The sequence below is a fragment of the Vitis riparia genome, chromosome 7 (genome assembly GCF_004353265.1).
Source record: "Vitis riparia cultivar Riparia Gloire de Montpellier isolate 1030 chromosome 7, EGFV_Vit.rip_1.0, whole genome shotgun sequence".
NCBI lineage: Eukaryota > Viridiplantae > Streptophyta > Magnoliopsida > Vitales > Vitaceae > Vitis > Vitis riparia.
In genome coordinates, this window is record NC_048437.1 from 28,657,147 (window position 1) to 28,684,208 (window position 27,062).

Sequence of the window (27,062 nt, forward strand, 5' to 3'; positions counted from 1 at the left end):
TGCCCGCTTACAAAAATACCCATATATATATCCCTAATAGTTCAGGCAAGTGTGGCAAAAAAGTAAGGGAAGTACAAACAAGGGAGGTAGTGATGCTTTCTCATGATACATAATAATGGGAGATATCCAGAAGTGCTAGCCAAAAAGATACCATAGTTTTGGTGTTCTTTACATCAAACAGTTGTTTGTCTAAAAATGTAAACCAAACCCATCAACATGGTGAAATTTCAGACAGGCTATTTGGGTTCTTTACATTAAATATGTAAACCAAACCTGAGACATGGTTAAATTCAGCTTCTGACCTTCTTTTTGGCAACTTTCTCTCTGTTTCTCTTAACACCTATAGTTCTGGGTTCAACAACTGCATCTGGAGAAGCAAAACCACCAAGCACTTTAGACGACAGCTGTAATGCCATTTCTGTAGCTTTTGTCAGGTTTGATACCAATAACACTTCTTTCACTTTATCCATCAATTCGGAAAACACACGGGTATCCTTCTCGCACTGCAAATCAACAGCGAAAATGAAGAAATTCATGCCTGTAATTTCAACAGTGACCGCTCTTACCTTCTCTAACTCTATGTAATAAAAGTAAAGACTGATTTATGCCATGAACTTCAATGAGTTTATGGGATAGCCATAAAAATGTTGATACAAATTCGAGACAAAAAAGGGTATGAATTGATAAGTCTTAGGGAAAGGATTCACTGATAAGTCTTAGGGAAAGGATTAACTGCACAAACAGCCTTTGAGCTTCCGCTAACTGGGAATTTATCATTGCATCTCGCTTCTTATGTGATATTTCACCACCACCCAGTATCCACTAAGATCGGCATTTAACACAAATCAATGCATACAACATCCATAAATCAACAACCACATTTTTTTTTCCTCCCAATATGGACCAATTGTCACATAGGAAGGAGAAAAGACAGGTATAAAAGATCACTAAACAACTAACAATACTAGTATATCCACTAATATCCTCTTGAAAATTTCATTTGCAAGAAAACAAAAGCAATTCAATTCAGAGTCCCTACTATTAGTGCTTCTATTCCATCATCAGACTAATCAAATGGCTCAATTTCTTAACATACTTGTATCAAACATTCTTTTTTTTTTCTTTTTTTCTTTTTTCATTTTGCAATTGAGTTTACTGTTGAAGGTAATAGAGCTCCATATATTTAAAAGAAGTTTACCATGTCCACCTGTCATTGTATTGTACCACTAATATTAAATAAAAAGCCCCATCAATCAATGTAAAAGTAGAATGAATGAGATATGATGTAATTGAAACATACTACTTCGAGTTTGCCAAGAGTGACCTCCAACTTCTTGCTAAGTTGACAGTTCTCATCAGTTAATGCTTCGATCTGAAGATGATGAAGAAAGCTTGGAATAATGCTTGATAAATATTTATAATGAACAAAATGTGATGCTATGGCACAGAGAAATATGACCTTTTTTTGTGAATCGAAGTACAAGCTTTTGTATCTGACTTCAGAACTAGATGGGCCTTTGCTCTGCAAGGGCCTCTTGCTTGCCTGCTTTGATGAAATGGGATTTCATTGAAGGAATTTTCAAAACTACTCATAACTAGATAACATTTAAAATATCATGTAAAGCTGAATTAAAAACCTCAGACTTCAGTGTGTCTATTGCCTTCTCGTGTGCTTCCAGACATTGAAGAAGATAGTCAACCTTCTCTTCCAAGCTTCTTTCACCAGGGATAGAGTCGGGACATCTTTTCTCCACCTGGGCGCATGGTTCATCTTCTTCCTCACTTTCAATTTCTTCAATCACATGCCCTACATCTTGGTTAGGAGTAGGCAAACATATATTTTGGAGACGATCAGATCGCCTAATAACAACACATCGGTTCTTCAGTCGTTTCTTTGACAATGAGTTATGAGATTCTGTCTGCATGTTTTCAGGCTGAGATTTTGTTTCATCCAAAGAAGGATTTGAGCCTCCAGACTACAAACACACGACATGGTAAGCAGACATGAGGATAAATTTTACAAATTTTCCCCTGAAAATTACTCCTAAAAAATCAAATGATGAAAACATGGACAATTAAAAAAACAACGCACACTCGAACCCAAACAAAATGCCCTGGTTGGCTTTTCTTGAACTCAATACCTCCATTTACCACCACATCAAATACATAAACTCTTTCTATGATAAGTTAGCAAAATTTACAATGAGAGTCTCCACAAAACCTTATCTTGAAAGAAGAGACCCTTCCTTTTAAACAAGAGGCTTTTCTTGAACTCAATACCTCCATTTACCACCACATCAAATACATAAACTCCTTCTATGATAAGTTAGCAAAATTTACAATGAGAGTCTCCACAAAACCCTATCTTGAAAGAAGTGACCCTTCCTCTTAAACAACATTAAATGCTTCCTTTTCAAGATTAAGGTTATGTTTGTTCTCAGAAAGTACTAAGGAAAGAAAAAAGTGTGAAGAAAAATGATTTTATCATATTTGGTTTTATTATATGGAAAAATATAAAAAAATATATCAAATATAATTAAAATTAGTGAAAATTTTATATATTTTTAAACAATTTAACCTTTGTATAAAAGAGTTAAATAAGTGAAATGAGTTTGAAGTATGATATAAAAATAATTTATTAACTTTGAATCTATTTTTAATTTTCCTTTACTTTCTCTTCGCTTCTTCTTTTCCTCTCTATTTTCTTTACCTAGCATTTTCCCTCAAACTTTCCCGAACCAAACATAACCTATTCCCTCTCTCAAATATATCTTTTCCTTGGATGCTCAATGAATCCCATACATAATCATAATCAGCCTTTTTGCAATTAACAAAGATTATATACATCCAACCTATATCTTATATAAGAAATCAGTCCCCTTTAAAGCTATTTTCACACATGAACAACACTGCCCACTATATGCCACACTTAATAACACTCAACACGACCATAGAACCCTCAAGGAAGAACTTCAAAATTAGAAATAAAATCACATGATTCCATTAAAAACAAACTCTTCGCTCTTCCCCTGTTCTTGGGTTCTTATTCACCAACCTAAAACCCCACACCATATACATTATAGGAAGGGTCGAAAAAGCAAAAACCAATTCCCACAAGAGAGTAAAGCCCATACCCATAAGCAGAAAACAACCAAAAACTGAGACGATCAACACATAAACAACGAATACATCCAGTATGAAAGCTACGACCTTTTAAAAAGTATGGTGAGTAAAAGCAGAAAAAACCGATGATTACTGAGGAATGCAGTGAGATTACCATGTGAGCCATTTCTTCTTTCTTGGAAGCATTACTTTTTCTACCCATTTTCTCTCAACCAGAAAGTCAGCTTCGCTTCCGAGCAAAAGATTTTCTCGAGAAAAGCCTTTTTCGGGAAGGAGAGGGAAGTTAAATGGGAAACACAGAGGCTGGGGTGGCATTTATACACGTGGCGGCGTATTATTCGAGGTTGGTGGAAAATCTGATCGCGGTAAATAAGGTTAATTACCTGTAATTACGGAGCCTATTTAACTTTATGGCTTCGTCCGGACAAAATAGCCCTCATTTTTTTCTCATAAATATAACATTTTTTATTTAAATATATTGTAAATACTTTAAATAATTAAGGGCATTTATGTAAAAATGACTTATTCTATACAAAAAATATGAGATGGGATAAATTTGCAAATCCGATAATTATTTCATTCGTTTTGATCAATTAATTATTTTTCTTTTTTAATTTCAAGAAATACTTTTAATGTTGGTTAATTTAATTAAAAGATTATAGCTTTAAAAATAATTTAACATAAAAATGAGAAAAATTGTTGTTGAAATTTTATATAACTTATAGATTAATTTTTTAAAAAAAAATTAATACAAAAATGAGGAAAATATCATTTGTTGTGGAGATTTTATTTTAAGTTATAAAATAAATTTTTTTAATATTCAACAAAACTTTTAAAATATCAATATATCTTTTAAAAATTATGATTCACTTGATAACTTTTTATCCTTAAAATGAGAGGGAATGTAAACAAAAAAATCATTATGACTTGAATTCAAAAACTAATCCATATGCACTTAATCTAATATGGACTCAAACATTTACAATCATAAACACGGTGTTTACAAGGTTAAAAATTATTAATATTTTCTCCTATTGAATGTGAGATATTGCATATATATATATATATATAAACAAAAAACTATTGCAACATGAAATTTGAATTCTCAAATTAAGGACAGATCCATTTGATTTTAATCCAATGTATATATTATAATATCTTATTATTTTAAAATTTTGGGTATGACCCATTTGACCATAAAAATATTTCTTTCAAGCTCATTTTAAAACTTATGTTTAATATAACCTCTTTTTCATCATATGAGTATTACATCATCTTTTAAGAAAAATGAAGTCGTAATTGATAATTGAAACTTTATTTTTTAACTGAAACTTAGATTGACAATTGAAACTTTAACTTAATTTTTTTTAATGATATGGTTCCAACGTGACAATAAAAAAAGCCATTTTGAACTAGAGATGGAGAAAGTGGTTAAATTTAATTTTTTTTGTCCCAAGGGTCCAAAACTCATTGTCTTACATATACTTTGATGGGTTGCTTACAAAGGAAGAAAAATAGGTGAAAGATGTGGAAACGGAGAAACACAAACGTCATGCACGCTGTTGGAAAGTTGAAATGTGAAGAAACGGAGAAAATGAAACGAATCGTTTCAAGGTAGGACCTCCGTTTTCCAAAGGGCTAAACTCTTTTCTCAACACAAAAAACAGATAAGAGGAAGATCAGAGACCACATACCCCATGACCAATCAATCTCCATCTTCATCTCCGTATCCACTGATAAGCTTCTCTCCCCTTCTCTCTCTCCCCCCAAAACCCTAACTCTACTCCCCACCATTTCCTCTGCTCCATGGTATCTCTTCTCTCCCAACCCCCTTCCATTCACCCTCTCTTCTTCATTCCAACCCACCACCGCTACCACCATCATAGCCACCGTAACCACACCCATAATCACCGCTACCCACTTCCTCTCTTCAATCGACGCCGCTCCCGCCTCTCCATAGTGTCAATTGCTAACAATTCCATCCCACCCACCAGCCAAAACAAGCAGCCGAGAACTGTCTACCCTGGTGGATACAAGCGGCCGGAGATCAGAGTACCGAGCCTCGTGCTTCTATTGAGCCTGGATGAGGTGCTGGACCGCGCTGGTGTGTTGGATGTGGTGGACGAGGCGGTTTCCAAGTGGGTTGGGGTTGTGGTGCTGGATGGTGGTGACGGGAGTGGTGGGAGGTTGTACGAGGCGGCGTGTTTGTTGAAGTCGGTGGTTCGGGAACGGGCGTATTTGATGGTTGCCGAGCGGGTTGATATTGCGGCCGCTGTTAATGCTAACGGGGTTGTGCTCTCTGATAAAGGTTAGCTTAGTATTTCAACTTCCATTGCTTAATTCAAGTTTTCCCTGTGCTAAAAAAAGTTTATTAAACTAGAAAACAAGCAGAATTAGCTGCAAGATCTAGAATTAAGGAGATATCAAGGAACTTTTTCTCAAACTGTTCAATGTGGATACCCACATCGTTTGGAAATGCATTGTCTTTTCGTCTTGCCGGATATATTTTTGTTTTGTTTTAAGTTCAAGACATCCAAATAAGGCTCCCATTTGATTTAATGTCAAGCTCTGTGTTTGTGTGTGTGTGTGTGGTTTCCTTTGTTTTTTTTCTTTTGGGGGGTGGGTGTGTGGAATAGACGAAGAAAACTATATTGGAAAATCGCCCAACAATGTTGGAGTGGGGATTTTGGGATCCTTTTTCACATTGGGAAGCGTCTTCTCCTTGTTTTAGCTACAAGACAAATTTTAGTCTGGAGATTTCCCCCAGGAAACATCCTCTGATAATTTTGTCTACCCCCTTTTCAGAATGACTTTTTTCCCCCCTCTTTATAGAATGACTTTCCTTTATTGTGGGCATATAAAAATGAGATAAGATGCATTCAAAATTGATTTCTAACAGAATAGTGTCTTTTGATAATACTATCCATAATTTTGAATTTTGAATAAGGAATCTTTTTTTTTTTACTATGGTTTAATGGAGGCGCTTAGTTGTCTTTTGAAGAGGGCAGTGGCTGGTGGTTTTTTATCTGGTTGTCAGGTGAAAGGTAGGTTTGGGGAAGGTATTCAGATTTCACATCTATTGTTCATTGACAACACTTTGGAATTCTGCAAGGTTTCTCATGATGAGATAACTTATTTATGTTGGTTACTTATGTGGTTTGAGGCGATTTCAGGGTTGAGGATTAACTTGGAGAAAAGTGAGTTAATTCTGGTAGGAAGGGTGGAGAATTTAGATGATTTACTTGATGAGCTTGGGTGCAAGATGGGTAGTCCACCTTTCTCTTATTTGGGTCTTCTTTTGGGTGCTCCGTTTAAGTATACGGTAGCTTGGGATGGAGTAGAAGAGCAGTTTCACAAGAGGTTGTCTATGTGGAAGAGAATATATTTCCAAAGGAGGGAGAGTAACTTTGATTTGAAGTACTCTATCTAGTTTGCCCATTTATTTTATGTCTTTGTTCTATATGCCAAGGGTTGTTAGATTGAGGTTAGAACAAATTCAATGGAACTTTGTATGGGGCGGTGGGTTGTTAGAGCATAAACCTCATCTTGTTAAGTGAGTGGTTATTTGCCGAAATAAGATGAAATGGGGTTTGAGTGTTAAAAGTTTTTCAGTTCTTAATAAGGCTCTTCTTTGCAAGTGGAGTAGGCTTTTTGCGAATGAGAGAGGTGCCTTGTGGAATCGAGTTATCTATGGTAGGTATGAGGAAGCAAGAAGGGGGTGAGCAACTTAGGAGGTAAAAGAGGGGTATGGGGTTGGGTAGTGGAAAATGATAAGAAAGGATTAGGATCTTGTGAGATCTAGGTGTTCCTTTTTGTTGGGTAATGGGCGGAGGGTACTTTTTTGGAAGGATAGGTGGTGTGGGGATAATCTATTGTGTGTGTTGTTTCCTTCCTTATTTGCTTTATCTCTTTCTAAGGATGCATGAGTGGGTGATTTTTGGAATTTTTTTTTGCTGAAAGGGGGGGAGGAGGCTAGATTTCTTGCTTATTTGCAGGGGTAGAGAGTTTGTAGGGATGTGAAAGATACGTTGATTTGGTCAATGACAAAGAGTGGTAAGTTTACAATGTAAGTCCCTTTACAATGTTTTGGAACTAGACTTGAGTGGGTCTTTTCCAATGAGCGACATTTGAATTTCTTGGGTCCAACCCAAAGTTAGTTTTTTTGCTTGGGAGGCAGTGTGCGGTAAAGTTCTAACTTTGTTTCAAGTTTAGAGACAAGGTTGGTCTTTAGCAAATTAGTGTTTCTTGTGCCTTGGACATGAATAATCCTTAGATCATTTGCTTTTCCATTGTGAAACGACAAAGGTTTTATGGGAGCTGATTTTTGTACTTTCCGGGGTGTCTTGGATGGTTTTTTTTGTGAGCAAAAAGCGCTAGAAGGTTTGGCAAGCAAGCCCTTTGTGCTTGTTTTGGATGGTTTGGAAGGCAAGGAACAACATTGTATTCGATAATGGAGTTTTTTCTATCCAAAAGCTGAAAAGGGATTTCGTTTGCTTTCTGTGGTTTGACTCTTAAGTAATTTTTAGATGATTGCCCACTGATTTTAGTAGGTTTTTTTGAATGGTTGGGTACTTGTTGAGGTTCTTTTTTTTGATAGGTGGTACTTGTTGAGGTTCTTATTTTGTATTCTTTTGTTCAAGCCTTGGTGGTGAAGGGAGGTTTGTTTTCTTGTATACCTTATGCCACTTTTTTGGTGGCTCTTTTTATTTTAATTTAAGTCTTTATTTTTTTAAAAAATTAGTGTTTGGCTAACATAGGAACATTGATGGGGAACAATGATTTGAAGATTTACAAGAGGGAAAAGTTGGTTCCAATGCCCAAACCTTAATTTAGGATACTAATGATATCTAAATTCATCCTGGGACTTGTCATGGTTGGTTTGTCAAGTTTCTATTTTAGTTAATGGTTGACTTTTTGTCAAATTTCTGTTTCCTTTAGTCTTCTTATTATAATAGGAAAGTTTGTCTTTTAGTTTTTAAATATCACTCCTCTCTTATATCTTTTTCTATTCTAGCAAGGAAAGATAAAGGATTGGAAGAAGAATTTTAATAAAGTTTCAATATTTATTATGCTTTCTTTAAGGGTGTAATTGCCTTTTTTCTAAATGTGATTGCATAGGAAATCTTAGGTGTGATTACCTAGGAACCTTAGTGTGATTGCTAAGGATTTTTTTTCTTCTTCTTCTTCTTTTTGATATTCTTTTCAGCCATTTTTATTTTCTTCACCTTATTCTTGACACAAGAAAGTTTTATAGTGCTAGAAATTTTAAGATCCTACATCAAACACGATTGAAATAGGAGAGGGTTTTAAGAGATTGAAATGAAAACTTCTTCCCTTCAAAAGTTCTAGGATTACATAGCTATCAAATAATCCAATAAAGGCATAATGAGGTGGTTCTCCAAGTTTTCTCCCTTTTCCCCATCAAAGCTCTCCCAAATGTCAAGCAATATTTTAAAAAGCTATTGATGCTTATGCCATGAAGCTCTTCACACCTCTCTTATTATTCTAGTTTAATAGGCAAATAAGAATACATAAAAAGCGCTGATAAAAAAAAGAAAGAAAAAAGAAGGGCATACACCTAGTACATAGGACGTGTATGCATTTAAGAAGCAAAAAGAGATACAACCAATGACCATAGCCGCATTCTAATCACTTGAGTACAACCAATCAATGCAGTCTACCAAGAACGGAAAACCAACTTAATTACCATCTTGAAGAGACCCTGAAGATCACATATATAGGTTACAAATAAGTAGTGCTATACTTCGTGTGTACCTTGATGCGCTGTTTTGCAAGCCCTTTTAATATAATTTTATTTACCTATCAAAAAAAAAAAAAAAAGTAGTGCTAGAGCCACTCAAGGCTTTGGAGGGGCACGTGCCTCCACTCAAATATCCCCCCTAACCAGGAAAAAAAAAAGTTACCTTATATGATTATTTTTTTTAAATGAAAAGCAAAATGGAAAATTTGCCCTCCCTCGGCTAGAAATTTGTATTTTCAAAAGATAAAAATATTTATAATTAAATGTTGTTGGCAAAAAATAACACTCACTCTCTATATTAAGATTTCAATAAAAATTTTTAGAAAATCTTTTATAAAACCTGTTCAATATCCATACTTATTTTTTTTTCTTTTTATAATTTATCTTCAATTTTTATAAAATCTTGTATAAAATCATTATCCTAATTTATTTTTCAGTCTCCCTATGTCATTTTTTCTGTTTTATTATTAGTTTTTTTTTAATAAAATTAAATATTTGTACTTTTTTGTATGTTGTTTTATACTTTTATTCAATAAGTTCTTAACTATGGGTTACCTTTGGTTTTAATTTTAAAAATTTTATTTAATTTTTTTATTTTTATGTAATAGTATATGATATTTAATGTTTGATAAAATTCAGTCTTATTTAATTGTTTACATTAAAGGAGTTTATGTTTAGTTTTAATCAGGTACTTTGAATCATAAATAACAACTATCAAGTTCTCATTAAACACTCATATGTTTAATTTTAATCATGGGAGATAATATGAGATATAATTGTTAAATGAAAAGTTGCATCACTTTCAACTAATTTATATTTAATTATTTGAAAAAAAAATCACTAAATTTACTATAAAAATGATTGAATTCTTTGATTATTTTCTCCTTTTTTGCTAAAAAAAAGCACTAGAACTGTTGAAATTTTCTAGAGAAATTTGTTGCTATTTCTTTTTTTTAATTCTTTTTGATAATTTTTTTTTTTGTATTTTTTTAGTAAAACATTTTTATAAGGTCTAAAACATTTTTTTTTAGCAATGCTTTTGGCAGTTTGCTGTTTTATATATAATGTCTAAAAAAATATAGTATGTTAAATGATAATGAGGGTATCATTAAATACTTTCAAAACCTTATCATAGTTATTATAGTGTATAATTTTTCTATTTTCTCCCTCTCTCCGCCCCCAAGTAAAATTTCCTTGCTCTGCCTCAGATAAGGGAATTTTTAAAAGACTGATCTGAGTGTTGCACCCCTTCAAAGAATCTTCAATAATTCTCCTACCAAATTTTCTAGAATAGGCAAAGAAAAGTTGTTTTCCAAGTCTTTCTTCTATTCTTAGCCACAAACCTCTCATGCCAACCCTTTGAAACCTCTCACTTTACCTAAAAAAAAAAAAAAAAAACACTCTTTCACTGAAGAATGAGATGCAAATAAAGAGCACAAAAGGTGCCAGAGCTCCTTAGTTTTCCCACAATGGATGAGGAGATATTGGTTGTTCTTTTGCATTTTACACATAATAATAACACACCAAAAACAACCATTTTCTTTTAAGCTGGTTAAGCGTGAGATCCTTTCCCATGCAACCTCTCCCATGTGAAAAACCCACTTCAAAAGGAGCCCAATACCTAAGCAAGCTCCTTCACATTTGGTACCTTCCCTACTGGAATTAATTCACTCTTGTTTAAGTTAACTTTCAGCCCTAAAGGACTTATCAAAAAAAAAAAAAAAAATTTTCAGCCGTAAAGGAGTCTCAAACCAAAGCAAGAACTAACTCATATAGTTCAATTGATCTAACTAGGGTATGCGAAAAATAAGGTATTATAAGCGAATAGAAGGTGTGAAATCTCCACTCCCTCTTCTCTTTTGCCTTCTACCTTGAATCCTAAAATGAAACCACCCTTCCTTGTCTTTCTTAAGAGAATGCTAAGGGCCTCCATCCACCAAAACAAAAAGATAGGTTGATAGGTGTAGCCCTTGTCTCAAATCCCTTGAGCTTTGGAAAAAAGCTAGAATGTGAACCATTCCCCAAGCTAAAATCTTGTTGTTGAAATTCTTACTAAATCCAATCAATTCACTTTTTCCTGAAGCCCATTTTTACACATCATTGCCAAGAGAAAGCTCCAATTTACATGGTCATAGCCTTTTGCAATGTCTTACAAATAACTCTCTTCTTACAACTCCTCAATCTTGAATCAATAGCCTCATTGGCAATAATTGCATCTAAGATTTGCCTCATTTTCCACAATTGCATTCCAAGAGTCTGACACCACTTTTTTATATCACTATCTTCAACTTGTTTGACAAAACTTTAGCTAAGATCCTATACAAGCTACTCACAAGGCTAATGGGCCTAAAGTCTATTATTCTATTTTCATGTGATTACATTAGCATGCTTTCATTTTTTGAGATTTTTATTTTCTTTATTATTTATTTATTTATTTAGTGGTGTTGAATTTGTGGTTTGTACCTCTCTGGGCCACAAGGGTTACACCTTGCTTCACCCTATTTGGTCAAACACCTTAAGACTGTTTTTAGATTTTTTGAACATTGAAGTCAAATTCACTGTAGTATCATTAGAGTTTTTGTTTAATCCCCAGCAGCCCAAAAATGTTTGAATTTTCTTTTGCAGTTAGGCACTGGCCACTTGTCAACCAGTTTACATACCCATCTTGTTTCATCATGTAATCTGTTTCTCTCTTCTCCTTACAGGTCTTCCTGCCATTGTGGCACGGAACACAATGATGGATTCTAGATCTGAATCAGTAATTCTCCCTTTGGTAGCAAGGAATGTGCAGACTGCAAATGCTGCTTTCACTGCGTCCAATTCTGAAGGTGCAGATTTTCTATTATATGGTGCTGTTGAGGAGAAACAATCAGAGGTGCTTGCAACCTCTGTATTTGAGAATGTGAAGATACCAATTTTTGCTGTGGTCCCTTCGCGTGCAAAGGATACATCACTTTTTGAGGCATCAGAACTGCTCAAAGCAGGTGCTAGTGGCTTAGTTGTTTCATTGGAAGATTTGAGGTTGTTCAGTGATGATGTCCTGAGAAAATTGTTTGAAACTGTACATGCAATGAATAAAAGAACAGAGGATGAACTTCAGAACTTAAATAAGCTCAAAAGTTTGGATGTCAATAGTGGTGTCCCTGGGAAAAGGAGGGTGGCTGGCTTTATTAAATTGGAGGATAGAGAAAAAGAGGTCATAGAAACAGAGAAATTGGTATTGCTTGAAGCAATAAACATTATCCAGAAAGCTGCACCACTGGTGATATTTTAGTGTTAACATTTGGTAGTTGAAGTTATTCTTCAGATGCATCTACATTCCATTAATTGTTTCTTGCTTCTTCGTGCTGAATTGGGCAAAATTGGCATTGGATGGCAGATGGAGGAGGTTTCACTTCTTATTGATGCAGTTTCTCAACTTGATGAGCCATTTTTACTGGCTATAGTGGTAATTGTGTGCTGAACTTCAACAAATTCTGGTTCCAGGGATATACATGGGTATTAGCTCTAAATTTCAAATAAATTTTTCATTCTTCACTTGGTATGATCTAGGATTAAAGTGGCCATTTGTATGCTTTATGCATGTTAACAAATGTTATAAATGCATGCTCCATTGTCATGGATCCGTAATCATGTAAAAGCATTGGTTTCCTTGATGTGGATATTGAGTGTTGCAAAAGTTGGGTTGTTATTTATGCCTAGATGTTTTTTGAGAATATTACTACCTAGGATTTATTTTTCTCATGCATCTGTATCTTTCTGGATGTCACCAGGGTGAATTTAACTCTGGCAAGTCAACTGTCATTAATGCACTCCTTGGAAGAAGATACCTGAAAGAGGGTGTTGTTCCGACAACTAATGAGATCACATTCTTACGCTATTCTGAGTTAGATTCTGATGGGCAACAACGTTGTGAAAGACATCCAGATGGGCAATATATCTGCTATCTTCCTGCTCCAATTCTTAAAGAGGTAATTTAATCTGATTTCTCTCCTGAATTCAGTTCTTAAATTTTCCAACCCTGAAGATATGCATGTTCTGTGCATGCAGTATTCATGCTTAGTTTTATGCTTCTAAAGTTCTACCCTCGATTTCTTTTCTAACATGGTCCATTCCCAATATATGTATGTTTGTACATATATATATATATATATTTTGATGAGTAAAGCAAGAGAATATTATAAACAAGAAACGCCAATAGAGTGCCCCAAAGTACATGTTTGTATGTATGTATATATGCTTACATGCTTTGTTGGTGCAAGAGCGTAAAATGCATAACCTACTGTTATGGTTGGTAATAAGTTGCCCCTCTGTAATAAACAATATCTTATTATACCCACTGGTAAGTTTATGCATATGACGCATATAAAAGTTGTCTTGAACAGTATGATTACCGAATTGCCATAACAGTGGATTTCCTCATTTTAATTGATAATTTGGGTTATTCATCTGTCCACTTCTTTTGACATGCAAGTATATTAATAAATTAATGTGGCAATATGGCATGCTACAGAGGGATTCAGAAGTTGCAAATAAAGGCAAAGAATGATATAATCAAGGAAGCTCTGTAATCAATACGACAAATAAAATTTGGAGATGCATCAAAAATCAATTCTGTACATTAAGTGTGCTGTATGACCTGTTGTGGATTCTGAATACACCTTAAATGGAAAAAGCAGAAACAGCCTTTAAGGTTAAATGAGAAAGGAAATGTTTTTATTTCATTTCAACCCACTTATCAAAAAAAAAAAATTCATTTCAACCCTGATACAGTGGCACCAAGGAGATAGAGAAAAAACTAAAAAATATTGCACAATGTAGCAAAAGCAAAATAGTTACAACTTATTCATGTTCCATGATTTATTTTGGTTGTCTTTCTAAGTGCATTTGCTTTTCTGAGACTTGACATTAATGCTAGCTTTTGTTAGTTCCTGCTATTTTATGGTACTGATTCATTTTAATCTCTTTGATAGCAGATGAATATTGTTGATACACCTGGAACTAATGTGATTCTCCAAAGACAACAACGCCTTACTGAGGAATTTGTGCCCCGAGCAGATTTGCTTCTTTTTGTTATTTCTGCTGATCGTCCATTAACTGAAAGCGAGGTAGGATTACTTCCACCTGTTAATGTGGTTTAGAATAATATTTGCAGTTGGATGTACTTAGCATGCATTTGTACAAGATGCCAGTGACTCCCCTCAGCATTCAGTATTTTGTGATTCATGCTTGATCGGTTCATATCTATTCCTTGGGGCTTCTTTTATGGCTGGATGTTTGCCTGTGAAAATGTTTTGAAGTTTCCATAAACCATGATCTTTTCTTTTTCAATATTCTTATGTATTAGTATTACTGTTTCTTTTTCATCTTTGCTGCTGGCCTGTCAACTGTAATCACGACAAGCTTTTAACATGGGTATGTTTGGTGGTTCTTGTTCTGGAGGCATCTACTTCTATTTTATTTCATCCCTATATCCTGCTACTGATTTCTAAGAAGATCAATGTTCATTTCCTTTTGAAGCATTATCTTTATAGTTTCTTTTTATTGTCATTTTCTAGGAGAATAATGTTGAGATAAATACTAGGAATATCTCTATCAATATATTTTTTTATTTATTTTGTAATTGAAACATTTAACATTATAGTAACAACAAGATTCTTTGGAGGCATCTCCACTGATTTGAAGGTGGATCTGCAGGTTCTTATTGTCACAACCTAAACTTCAAAATGAAGATAAAAATCTGGGGGTCCAAAACTTAAAAGGAAAAGGTTAACCAAGGGATTGCTCATAAAATATTTTTGCATTTTTTTTATCAGAGGAGATTTTTACATTTTCTCCATTTAATTTCATGCTTTGTATAGGATCCCACTAATGTGTTCTTTTTTCTTTCTACCTCTTGTTATTGTTTTCATAGTTTGTGTATTATGGGTTGATTGGTGCTTATCAATATGATATCTCTGTCTTCCTAAAAAAAAAAATGTTCTACAATTTTCATATTTTTTTTCATAGGTAAAATAAATGTATGTTAGAATAAGAAATGCCAAAATAGCGCCCAAAGTACACCGGGAGTATACAACAAGCGCCTAAAACACCACCAAAAAACAAGAGGGACAACAAAATAATGGCACCCCTCAACAAAATATCTAATCCACAAAATCTACAATAGAAGAAGAGCCAAGAGGTATATACAATTTGGACCATGCCCAAAGATTACAAAGAAAAGCAAGTTTAATCCCTTGTTCAGGATGCTCTTCGTTGTCGAATAACATGTGTTCCTTAACTGTGCCAAGACAAGGGCACTCTAGCAGTTGCTTGTCGCTTTGTTTGGTGTTCATTGGGTGTAAGTTGCTATATTAAAGAGACTCTCTTAGGATGGCATGGATCCTTTGTGGGTAAAAGACACAAGAAGGTTAGGGAGCAGCTCCATTGTTCATCTTTTGACTTTATGAAAACAAAGGAATCGAAGGTCTTTTGATAATGAGGAGGGTCAAACTTTGAAAAGTTATTTTCTTAAAAATTTGTTTTTGTGGGTAGAGATGTACATAGATATAGGTTTCACATCTTTAAATTAGTTTGTAGATTGGTTGGATTCTTACTAAGAGAGGGAGGTGGTTTTTGCTATTCTCTCTTTTTGGTTGCTCCTCTTGACACTCATTGTATACATCTTGTGTACTATGGTATGTCTTCTTTTTGGTGCTTGTTTATAAATTGTATTATTTACCTATCAACAGAAAAAAAAGGTTCATCATGTGTTCCTTGTACTCGGTGATCAAACTATTTTTATAATATATTTTTTTCTCTTCTAGCATTGTAAAATTTTCAGTTATCAAGGGCTCCCTTTTTAATGGTATTTTGCTTTATCTTTTCAGTGACTTCTGTTCATGTGTTAGTGAGAGTTTTACTCTCCAATGCCATACTCTGCTAACAGGAGTTATTATGTATTTTCCTAAAATAATTTTGACATTTATCTTGCATGTTTCTTTATTACCAAAGTTGATTTTCGCTCTTGCTACTTCTTAGGTTGCTTTTCTTCGTTACACTCAGCAGTGGAGGAAGAAAATCGTTTTTGTGCTGAATAAAGCTGATCTCTATCAGAATGCCAGTGAGGTTTAGTTATAAGTTCTGTTTTTATTTTTATTTTTTATTTTATTTTTTTATTGTTGATATTGCTTAAAGTGATTCTCTTATAGTTGAGAGTGTTTAATGGGACACCTTCTCTAGAGCTTCCTGAGTGACTTTCTAGTGTTCTATAATCCTTTTCCATGATTTGGTGCAGCTTGAGGAAGCTGTTTCATTCATCAAGAAGAATGTGCAGAAGTTGCTGAATGTTAAGCATGTCATATTGTATCCTGTATCTGCAAGGTTGGCACTTGAAGCAAAACTTTCAGCTTCTGGGATTGGAAAAGATTATGAACCATCAGTAGCTGATTCTTCTCATTGGAGAGCTACTAGCTTCTCTGAATTTGAAAATTTTTTGTATAGTTTTTTGGATGGGTCAACAAGTACAGGAATGGAAAGAATGAAGCTTAAGCTTGAAACACCTATTGGAATTGCAGAACGATTATTTTCTTCTTGTGAAACACTTGTGAGACAAGACTATCAATATGCCAAACAGGATTTAGCATCCATAAATGAAATGGTTAGTAGTGTAAAGGAGTATGCAGTGAAGATGGAAAGTGAGAACATTTCTTGGAGAAGGCAAACCCTGTCATTGGTATGTTCCATGGGAATCCACAATTTATGAGTTGAGAGGCATAGCTGTGGTGTCTGAACCAAATAATCTATTTCTAGCATTAATATTGTTTATATTTTATATATTTCCTTTTAATTTTTACTTTGTGTTTGGTTATGAACCGTACTGTACATGGAATTGCAGATTGATACCACAAAAGCACGTATTGTGAAGCTTATAGACTCTACTCTGCAATTATCAAATCTTGACCTTGTTGGTTCCTATGTTCTAAAAGGGGCAAAATCTGCTACACTGCCAGCTACCTCAAGTGTTCAAAATGATATAATTGGTCCAGCACACGCTGATGCACGGGTAAGCTAATGGATTGAACCTGTTAAGAATCTTACCTGAGATGATGTATACTTTTACGATATATGTTTTATTGCCTGTTCATATGATCATATATCTTCTTCCAGAAGCTTAGTGTTTCTTCCTACAATGAACATGCCTAAAAGCATGTGAAGCCTAGCATTGAGCCTTGGTGTTAGGTTGCATTTGGAACAAAATTTAAAGAACAATGACTTCTAATGATCACCAGAAGAGTCTGTGATGGTCTATTTTTCTTACAAATCCTCTGAAGTTTTCTATATCATGCACCTATGAAGTATCCGATGAATTGATGGCTGATTATGGTTTGTTCCTGTGCCTCTGGCCTTATATTTTTTGAAATACCTGAAGTAAAAATATTTATCAAATTGATAAGCTGTACTCTCATCCATCAATTGTACTTACAATTCGTTTTAAGGAATTAGTTTCTTTTTGGTTGGACAAAAGCAAAATTGTGAAAGTTAGGTTTGTTCATAGAACGTCAAGTTAGAATCTAAGCTTTTGGGGTGAGAATATGATTGATTGATTTTCTATATTTTTAGCTTAGAAATTCATGTATATTTACTCAAATAAATTATTTCTTGACACAAAAAAAAAAGAAAAAAAAACAGAACTATGATAAAGTTTATTGTTACAAATTTAAAGAAGCATTTGCCTTTGGTACAAATTTAATGATGAAGATTTTGTTTTACTCTTTTTAGCATTTGAGAAGCACGGAGACCCAATCTACAGTTGACATTTAGATTTTTTAGACATGATGTTTAATGTATTGGTTTCTGTTAACATTGGCTTTCCATATAGAAACTACTTGGAGAATATGTGACGTGGCTACAGTCAAACAATGCTCATGAAGGGAGGCTTTACAAGGAATCCTTTGAAAGAAAATGGCCTTTATTTGTCTATCCACACAACCAAGTGGGTTTGGAGACCTATGAGTTGTTGAGGAAAGGAGATGAACTTAGCTTAAAAGCGCTAGAGAACTTCAGTGCTGGTGCTGCTTCCAGACTGTTTGATCAAGAAATCCGTGAAGTGGTGAGTGCAAAGTTAGCTAGAATAATAAATAAAACTTACTTTTCTTGAACAAGAGTCTGACATCAGCACTAGTGCGCTTGTGTGATAGACCTCTTACATATAATACCTAAACGAAGAGTGCACAAGTGGAAATAAAATATCATGTCTAGAAGCAACATTGAGGAAGGATGACTTTCTATGGGTGCTGCAGTAATTTCTTATGGCCTTTGTTATGTTTGCCTTGATTCTGCAACTTCTACTAGATACTTCTCTCAGACTATGACCCCTTTTAACTACTAAAAAGTGGTGGTACCAGCTTAAAATTTTCAGCATTGCTTTAATAATGATTGCCCAATTTTGTGAAAAGTTTTATAGAGGTGTTTCTTCCTTGAAGTTGCTTCCAAACAATTCTGAGGTGCTAGCATTTTAAACTATTTTCAATCATAAGAAATTTTATTGTTCCTTTTTTTTTTTCCTCAGTGAAATTACCAACCTTATGTAAAACATTCTCTTAAATTATCAGTTTTTGGGAGTTTTTGGAGGACTAGGAGCAGCTGGTTTTTCTGCTTCACTTCTAACGTCTGTGCTGCCAACCACTTTAGAAGATCTTCTTGCACTTGGCCTTTGCTCTGCTGGCGGGTAATGTAAATTTTCCTTTTTACAGTTTTTCCCCCTTCTTTCTTATTGTTGGAGTCTGTATTCCCAAGTCTTTCTATATGTCGAAATTCCATAGCATTGGGGTCCTCAACTCTATGGAGTCGCTGTTTTGATTTAATATGTTTCATAACCTGCCTACTAATACAAATACAAACTAAATTATGGCAGTTGAAACTTTTCCTTAGCAAGAGTATGTGGCTGAGTTCCAAGGCAGGTTTTTGCAAGGTCAAAAGGTTGAAATGTTGCTTGCAAAAGATATCACCATGATATGTGGAATAGAAACAGGCATGTAGTTTGTCACCTGCAAAAGTAGTATGACAGGTTTAGGTTCAATTACATTGCTTTAGTTGGAACATAATAAGCAATCTTGGAATCTGAGAGGCTTTTTTCTTTCAACTGATGGTGGAGGATTACTAAATTATCTTTTATTTTACTACCAGAAACCTGTCAGATAAGAAGTAATAGCAGTACACAAGTGTTTTCAATTTAAATCAAACTTCTGATGTGTTGTGTTGTTTTAATTTTCTTGTTTTCACTCAAATAAAGAAGACTAAAGGAGATAAAGAGTAATTGAAGAGCTAAGAGGAAGATTAGGTTTTAAACATCTATAGTGAATGATCAGTTCCAGATTGTGGAATGCAGATTCAGATTGCTATCCTGGTGAAGGCCCTGTTATAAATAGTATAAAGTGATTTGAGCATTATATCAAAGAATACAGTTGTATTTGGTTTTAGCCATAGTGGTGAATTTTTGTGCACAACCAGAAAAGTGAAAAAATAATATTATTTTGTCCAAGGAGTGGTTTTAACTTAGAAGCTCCATTCTTTTTTGAAAGTTCAGGAATATTAAGAAATAGTATATTATAGATAGTTTCTATCGATAACCTCCCAGTACAGCTTATCCATAGATATCCCGAGGAAGTTGTGTGGGAAACAATGCTGTGGTCTTTGTCTTCCTTTAGAAAGCCACTAACTTGCCATGCTTCATGTTCACATTAATCAAGTAAGCTAGCTTTGAAATGGGATATATGGTACACTAGCAAACAAGTTTTGGCACAGAGCATAAAAACACGCCTGACACAGATATGGCAGTCACATGATATTTTCTAATAACAATATGTTGCACCATGAGCCAGTACTTGTGTCAAGGCTCAGAAGTTGTACTGCAACCTGTTGTAACAAGATTGGACATTTCAAGTGTTTGCATAAATATCTATCTTATAGGCTTGTCCTAAATGAAATACAAGCCTGTCAGCCTTGGCATAATGATAGTGTAGCTATAAGTCATCTTTTATGTTGGATGTGCACCATTTTATTTTTATTATTTTTTCTTTTTGCTTATTTTTGTGCTTGTGCATATCTGCAAGATTGTGACCTCTCCAACAAATAGTTCATGCATTTTAATCAGTATGTCTAAATTTTTCTGTAATTATTAAAAGAAAATTTGCATTATAACAAATGTTTTTTGTTATAATATGAACAATAGATATCTAATTGAATCTTTATTTTGATGACAGTTGGTTAGCAATTTCAAACTTCCCTGCCCGTAGGAAAGGGATGATAGAAAAGGTGACTAGGGCTGCTGATGCCTTTGCACGTGAACTTGAAGAGGCCATGCAGAAGGATCTCTTGGAAACTGTTGAGAATCTGGAAAACTTTGTAAAACTCATTGCCAAGCCTTATCAAGATGAAGCGCAAAACAGACTGGATAAACTATTGGAGATCCAAGATGAATTATCAAATGTTGAGAAAAAACTTCGAACACTACAAATTCAAATCCAAAATCTTCATGTATCATGAAATAAGTGTACATTCTATTGCCAACTGGGGTGTTGAGCTTTCAGATGGGTTTCAAAGGGAGATGGATATGTTGTAACGGCATTATACTACCTTTTTCTCTGTAACATATTTCCTATTTATGAAAACAAGCTTCAATTGCTTATTTAATTGTTAGTACTGTCCTCAGGTTACCACATAAGTTGATCTGAATGTTCAATTTCCCAATAATGTGAGCTATGCAGTTGCAAGGAGGGAAGAGTGCAGGCAGGAGATGCAGCATGATATCAAGGTATTATTTTTCTCTCCACAGAAAAGAATAACCACTTGTCTCTCTGCACAAGATTCTATTCTGAAACACAACATCTCTCAAACATTTGTTGTATTGCTCATCGGCATGGAATGGGAATTTATGAATACGTATCATCTTTTTTCCTGTTTATTTTTATCAATTGACCTTACTTAACAACTTTTTGTAGTTATTTTTTTAGAATTATAATATTAGTAATCATCATCACAAAATGCGAGTTGAGATTCAATCAAAATGTTTGAATACCATCTGGAAAGTTAAGCATTGTCCATTATGTCTTATACCGTCCATAAAGTTTGTTGTGGGCTCATATGCTTAGTTTTATATTTATTCTTGTATTAACAATGAAGCGACCATTGACTTGATGACATGTTTGCATGGTTTGTGCATCATACCCTTTCTGTTTTTGCTTTAGTTTTTTTATTATTTATTTATTGATTTATTTTATGCAAAACCATTAAGTATGAAGATTGGAAGAAAAAGAAGGCACTAATATGGTCAAAAGTTCCAGTAGAGTGCGCTTCGTTGACAAGTTTGTGCAGGGCATGAATTTGATTCCATAAACTTTCTGTGTGAATGCCATTGAGCAAAATATATAAAAACATAACATAAAGTGAAAGAAAGATTCAGACCTAGCCTTAGAATTTTTGCATAGGGCCAAGAAAGCATGATGAAACAAAGTGTGGCTTTTACTTAGTTTATGAGGGTCTCCTTTTTTCTTAGATGGCCAATCTAAGCAAAGCAAATAAATGAAAGTTGGATTGTGAGAACAAGTTTGATGGTTAGGGTTTTGAGAGAGGGTATGCCAAGGGGTGGGGCACATATTCCTCTCACCCTCACTAGCAAAACTAGACTTTTTTGGTGTTTTGGTGTTGGATTTTGAGCTTCATAAAAGGCCACTGTGTAGTACACAACCACTAAAGCCTCCTCCTGAGTCCTTACCTCCTCTCATTTTCTTCATGATGTGTATGCTTTAGTTCCACGCTTTAAAAGATACCTTATTTTTGTTCCAATAAAAGATTATATCGCACATTCGATGCTTGAATAACCAACACCCCAATGGAACTTAAGCCTCTCTTAACAAATATATAGTTTCTCAAAATCCTATCCGATAATCCACAATACATACTGACCCTTTAACTTAAGGATTGAAAAAAAATAAAATTCTGACTTTCATTTCTCTGGTTGCATCTTAGATATAAAATGGCTCTCTAAGAATGTAGAGGGCATTTCTAGATTCTTCTAGTAAAAATCTACTACTACTACTACAACTGCTAAAGTTTTTCTCCATTGGGAATGAGGCCTGTACACATACTGGTTGGTGTGTATGTAGAAGTTGCATACTGGTTATGTATGGCACATGTTGGTATTTAGGATGATGAAGTGTCTTGAATCTGGGTTTTGGAAGGACCACATTGGGACAACTGACAGGGACTGATCCTGGGTCCTTGTTGGTATTGCACATGTTGTTGGTGTGGAGAATCGATACATAAAAGACCCACCCCTATCAGATGGTACTGATTTTTTTTTCCCTTTTTTTTTCCTCTGATATCAGAAGCTTTCTGTAAACCATTGGGAGGAGAAGAAAACGCAATGGTTATTCGATTACTAGTGTGTCGTCTTAACATTGGAAAACAGAGCATAAGTAATTCAATGGTGGGAATTGCAGCTCAAGTGGATCATGATCTTTACTGCAACAATGGAGATTTTGGCATTTCTTCAGACAACTTATAAAGGGCCAAACACAAGTGATGGCAGGAAAGCCTGCATTCCCAATATTGGATATATGTTCCCTCCATTAAAAGTTACCTGCTGTTGCTCAACTGGCCTTGGTATTTTCTTTTAATGGTATCCACTGCTAGGTCTCTCTCTTAAGTTCTTCTCAGGTGTGAACACCAGCCCCCCCCCCCCACCTCATCTAAGAGTGTTTAACCCTAGCCTTCCCCTTAAAGAAAAAGGTCATTTGTCATTTTTCATAAACCCACATGTCTGCAGCAACAAGTGGGCAACTTTGTATTCTTCCGTAAGTTCTCACATGTCCCCTATTAAATGAAAGGGTGTTATGGTTATTTCACATGAATGATTCCGTATGTCTCATAATTCTATTTGAATTACCACCTTTTTTTTTTTTTTTTTAATTTTTAAAAATTATGTCGAATATATAAAATTACATAATTGCACTTATCCTTTTTCTTTGATATTTTCGATATAAAATTTAAAATTATTACTTTAAAAAACAACTTCTAAATCTAGGGTTTAAATTCACCATTATCTTTTCAAAACGACAACTTCTTATTTAGCTCTCACAAAATCTCGTAGATTTGGAAATAATTTTCCAATCAACATACTTTAAACATATATCTTGTTTAAAATCCCAAAATTGGGGTGTTTAAAATAGAAGTCCCTTAATGTACCCTAAATGTCCTATTGACCTAGTTTATGGACTTGATGTAATTTATAGCATCCCTGCACTGATAATAGAGCTAATGGCAATTGGCAAGGCATGAAAAAGTATTATACCATAGAGAAAAGAAGCAAGTTTTTGGTTAGTGCCTTAGTGGGAGATTATTTGCTTCTATGCCAAGCGACACAACTTTAACAAATATCTAGTATAGAATCGACCATCCTCCCCATCCGTACAATCTTGTCGTTTACTGATAAAAGAAGAACTATAAAACACCATAGCCAAGAATAAAAATCAATGGGATTTGCTTTCTTTTCCTCTAAACATAACACTGATAGTAGTCTGGAATTTTAAGGTGTGTGTTACAAGCTTTCATCATTGTAGGGAAAAAGAAAGCAGGGGGGGGGTTGGGGGCGGTGGCCTCTTGCCTTAGAAGAAATGAAAATCAAAGGAGACCAATGCTTGATCTCAGCACCTTTTTTTTCACTAATGGGTTCTTGTCATTTGGTCGGTTCCTTTAAAAAACTTGATTAATTTCAGTTAATCAAGCTAAAAAAGAAAAAAAATCAATAAAAAAACTTGTATTATTATCTTGGTACTGAAGTCTGCAAGCCTTGTGAATTTAGTAACATGATGGGGAAAAAAAAGAAAGGAAGTATGAACACAATCCACCCTTAAACATCACTGCAGACATGCTGTTATGGTGAATCTGATTATGCATATGTCATCCTTTCTAATGGCTCAAAACTTAGGCCATGCCAAACTCCACTTATGCTGGCTAATGAGTAGTTGAGTAACAAAGGGTTTGCTAGTGGTTCCAATAAATGGTGCCTAGTGTCTCAGCATCTGTGAACACACTCAACACTTAGGTTTTGACCTTAAGACATCAACTGTCCTAGATGAAAAAGTGTGATAGGAGTATATTTGGAGGCCATCAGTGGGGGTTGTGGGGAGATTTGAGTTGAATGTTGGTTTGAATTGGGCATAACATTAATCAACTTGGGCACTGTCCCTATGGGGCATTATAAGGGGGTCTAGATACAACAAAAATGAGGGTGTGAGAGTGCAAAGCACAAATGTGAAGTGGGTGCAGCAAAGCAAATCCCCATCAGTAAACATCTGGAGGTTGAGATTCGAGAAGACTGTTTTCTGGCCATTTTTTTTTGTTGGCTGAGAATGACAATGGATAAGAAAGCTTTTGTTATTTTCCATCACATTTCGTTATTCCCCAATTACCCATTTAAAAAACAACCCATCAAACAAAAATCATGAAAATGATCTCTTTGCTTTGTCTCCCAATCCAAGTCTACTAATTTCTCCTTTGTTCCATGACAAGATGCCACAAGAAATATCAAATTTTCCTATTTGGTTATTAGTAGGAAATGTGAAGGAAGAGAAAATTTTATAAGACTCAAAACCCTGTATTTGGGTTTTCTTTATTTATTTATTTTTCCCCTTTTCCTCTATTCTTGGGACCCAAACAAATTTTGTAGTTGCTGGCAATTGAACCAACACCCACCCTCAGCCTTGGGTATGCCTTCACCATGATGCTATTATAGGCGTGCCTTAAGCTTACTTTCTTATTTCTCTTTTTGTCATTTCCCTTTTCACTTTATATGTGTGGCAGAGTGAAATCACTATAAACTCTAGTGGAAAGGAAAACTCCTCTACACCTCACAAAAGTACAGAGGAGGGCTACAGACTCCTGTGCTCTTCTCACTATAAATTCATGCTATCCCTTCCCCACCTCTCTCATGTTCACTCCTCTCTTCTCCACATCTCTCATATTTTCCTAAGCTTTCCTCAGCTCCAAACCTTGAGTTATATCTCAATTTCACACCTCCTTTCTCATAGAACTCCAAAATTCTTGCATTTAATCCAAAACCAGCCTCCTCTGTTTTTCCCCTGTTTCAGTTTCTGCCTCTGTTTTTGTGCATTTTTCATTGTGGTTTGCAATGTCTTCCAGTGTGTGTCAAGGCCTGCAATCATGCTTGGAGCCTCGACTTGTTGAACAGCGTGTTTTGAGGCTCAAGTTGTCTCCACCAGCCTCAAGCTTTTCTCGATCATTTGGATTGGCTCAGAGGCCTGGTTCATCCACCTCTGACTCCAGAGAGGCTCACGAAAAGTCCCATACTGAAGAAAACAACGAAAACAACAAAGACAAGAATAACGACAAAGTTGTCGATGATTGCAACATCAAAAGCCAAAAGAATGGTGAATTGGGTGGCTGGAGCTTCATCCAAGCTCTCAGCAACACTTCCCTTAGTTTCAAGGAAGTACTTGACACTGATAAGGTCTATGTTCACCCACTGGTTAAGCGTTCTTCATCGATGCTAAGCGCAAAGAGCTTGGAAATGTGCACTGAGAGCTTAGGCAGTGAGAGTGGTACTGGCATTAGCCAGAGCAGCCATGAGGTCTCTTCACCTTCATGGAGAAACAGCAGCGAAAAGTTTGCAGTGAGGGAGTTATCAGAAGTACAAAAAACCGGCATGAAGAACAAGATGACTCGTAGTACAAGTTTTCCACCTCCTTTAACATCAATCAGCAGTAGGGGTGGTGGAGGCCTTCAAGTAAGGCCTCACAGAGAAGATGGCCGGTTAGTTATAGAAGCAGTTGCCATCCCTGCTTGTCATTCTTACTTCCATGCAGACCGCAGCGATGGCAGGCTCAGGCTTCAACTGTTGAAGGACTGCTTTCAAAACTGCAACAATGAAGCAACCAAAGAGGAGGATGATGAGCAAGTTGTTGAAGAAGATGGTGAAGTTGAAGCTGACGAAGAGGCAGTGGAAGGAGGTGGCAATGAAGATGAAAGTGATGAGACTGATGGTGAGAGTGCTCACTGGGGAGAAGAAGAAAAAGAAGAAGAAGAAGAAGAAGAAGAGATGGAAGGGACTGGCGGGAACGTTGCGGGCGAGATTGAATTGGGGAAGCTCCCAAGGCCTAGTAGATGCATGGAAGGTGGTGGGCATAGCAACAATAGCCTCATGAATTGGGAGTCCATCTGGGTGGCTACCTCCTAGAGAGGCCCTCGGTTTCTGAGGGGTGCTCTACAAATATGGTTCTTTTTTTGTTTCCATTTTCTTCTTTGCTCCTCTGTCATTATGATTTGAAATTTCCCCACCTGGGAGTTTTAGTAAAATATGCTAATGGCAGTTATTATGGTTATTGAAACTGCTGAGAGAATCCCTATACCTCTTTCAGTCTCTTTCTGTCCATTGCTTTGTGTCTATGGATTACTTTATTTCAGTTCCAAAATACCCTTGAGGGATACATCCACAGAAATTGAATATAAGATAATGACATAACAATTTGCAGCTCAACTGTGGCCTTCTTCAAGGACTAATTACAAGGCATTGGCCCACATACCAGTTTGCAATTCTCCAATAAGGGTTCTCTTTTTTAGCTGTTGATCGTAACGGTAAGATTCTTCTCATGAACACCGGATATGAGACGCAATTAATAGATAAGACTGCCCTGATTTCCCTGTCTTATGATTCAAGAATTAGAAGTGGTAATTAGGGAATTCCTCTATGCTCCAAGGGCAAACACCACGGCAAGTTGCGGTGTACGGACGGAGTACTAACCCGTTGTAGCTGTCAGGGGTAGGTCCCTCGAGAGCAACACACACTGACCTAATCAGAGGCGATCCACCGTGCATTCCATGTGCTACTTCACCTCGCCTCTCCTGTGACGAGATTCTAACCTGATATCAAGCGATGCCACATACTGTCAACAAAATTACCAAAATATCTCCTGTAGTGGGAGCTCAAAGAGACGAAGAAAGGGCCAGAATGGTCAAGAAGACCTTGAAAAGGGGAAGGAGGGCAGTGTCCTATCGTGGAATAAGGGTATCCATACATTAAGGTTAGTTTTGGGGGAGATTGGATTTGAATTGTCAATATGCATATATGCATGATTGTGTCTCTCTGCATCATGTGATTTTGAGAATCTAAGGTCCTTTA

General features: G+C 35.5%; 3 protein-coding genes across 8 annotated transcripts; 2 read left to right on the forward strand and 1 right to left on the reverse strand.

The window, feature by feature from the left end:
* Nucleotides 1-2: 2 nt before the first annotated feature.
* Nucleotides 3-3,378, reverse strand: LOC117917607. Of its 2 annotated transcripts, none has more exons than XM_034833934.1 (5): nt 3,278-3,378; nt 1,638-1,976; nt 1,460-1,543; nt 1,301-1,372; nt 3-503 (listed from the first exon to the last, which is right to left on the reverse strand). In XM_034833934.1, the coding sequence occupies exons 1-5, from the start codon at nt 3,323-3,325 to the stop codon at nt 291-293; spliced, it is 756 nt and encodes a 251-aa protein (XP_034689825.1). In that variant the 5' UTR covers nt 3,326-3,378; the 3' UTR covers nt 3-290. The 2 variants fall into 2 exon arrangements, with proteins under 2 accessions (XP_034689825.1, XP_034689824.1); XM_034833933.1 differs by having other exon boundaries at nt 1,460-1,546.
* A 1,437-nt stretch (nt 3,379-4,815) lies between these two features.
* LOC117918331 (probable transmembrane GTPase FZO-like, chloroplastic) lies at nt 4,816-20,557 on the forward strand. 5 transcript variants are annotated; one of them, XM_034834895.1, is made up of 11 exons: nt 4,818-5,431; nt 11,590-12,146; nt 12,264-12,332; nt 12,658-12,855; nt 13,861-13,992; nt 15,905-15,991; nt 16,161-16,598; nt 16,761-16,928; nt 17,745-17,975; nt 18,478-18,598; nt 20,128-20,215. In XM_034834895.1, the coding sequence occupies exons 1-10, from the start codon at nt 4,930-4,932 to the stop codon at nt 18,595-18,597; spliced, it is 2,502 nt and encodes an 833-aa protein (XP_034690786.1). In that variant the 5' UTR covers nt 4,818-4,929; the 3' UTR covers nt 18,598; nt 20,128-20,215. The 5 variants fall into 5 exon arrangements, 4 of the variants coding, with proteins under 4 accessions (XP_034690786.1, XP_034690785.1, XP_034690787.1 ...); XM_034834892.1 differs by having other exon boundaries at nt 4,820-5,431; nt 18,478-18,593; nt 20,128-20,557; XR_004651839.1 differs by lacking the exons at nt 18,478-18,598; nt 20,128-20,215 and adding an exon at nt 17,033-17,248 and having other exon boundaries at nt 4,816-5,431; nt 17,745-17,829.
* A 4,097-nt stretch (nt 20,558-24,654) lies between these two features.
* On the forward strand, nt 24,655-26,315 carry LOC117917613 (protein FANTASTIC FOUR 3-like). The gene has a single exon (XM_034833940.1). The coding sequence runs from the start codon at nt 25,056-25,058 to the stop codon at nt 26,118-26,120; it is 1,065 nt and encodes a 354-aa protein (XP_034689831.1). The 5' UTR covers nt 24,655-25,055; the 3' UTR covers nt 26,121-26,315.
* Nucleotides 26,316-27,062: the final 747 nt, after the last annotated feature.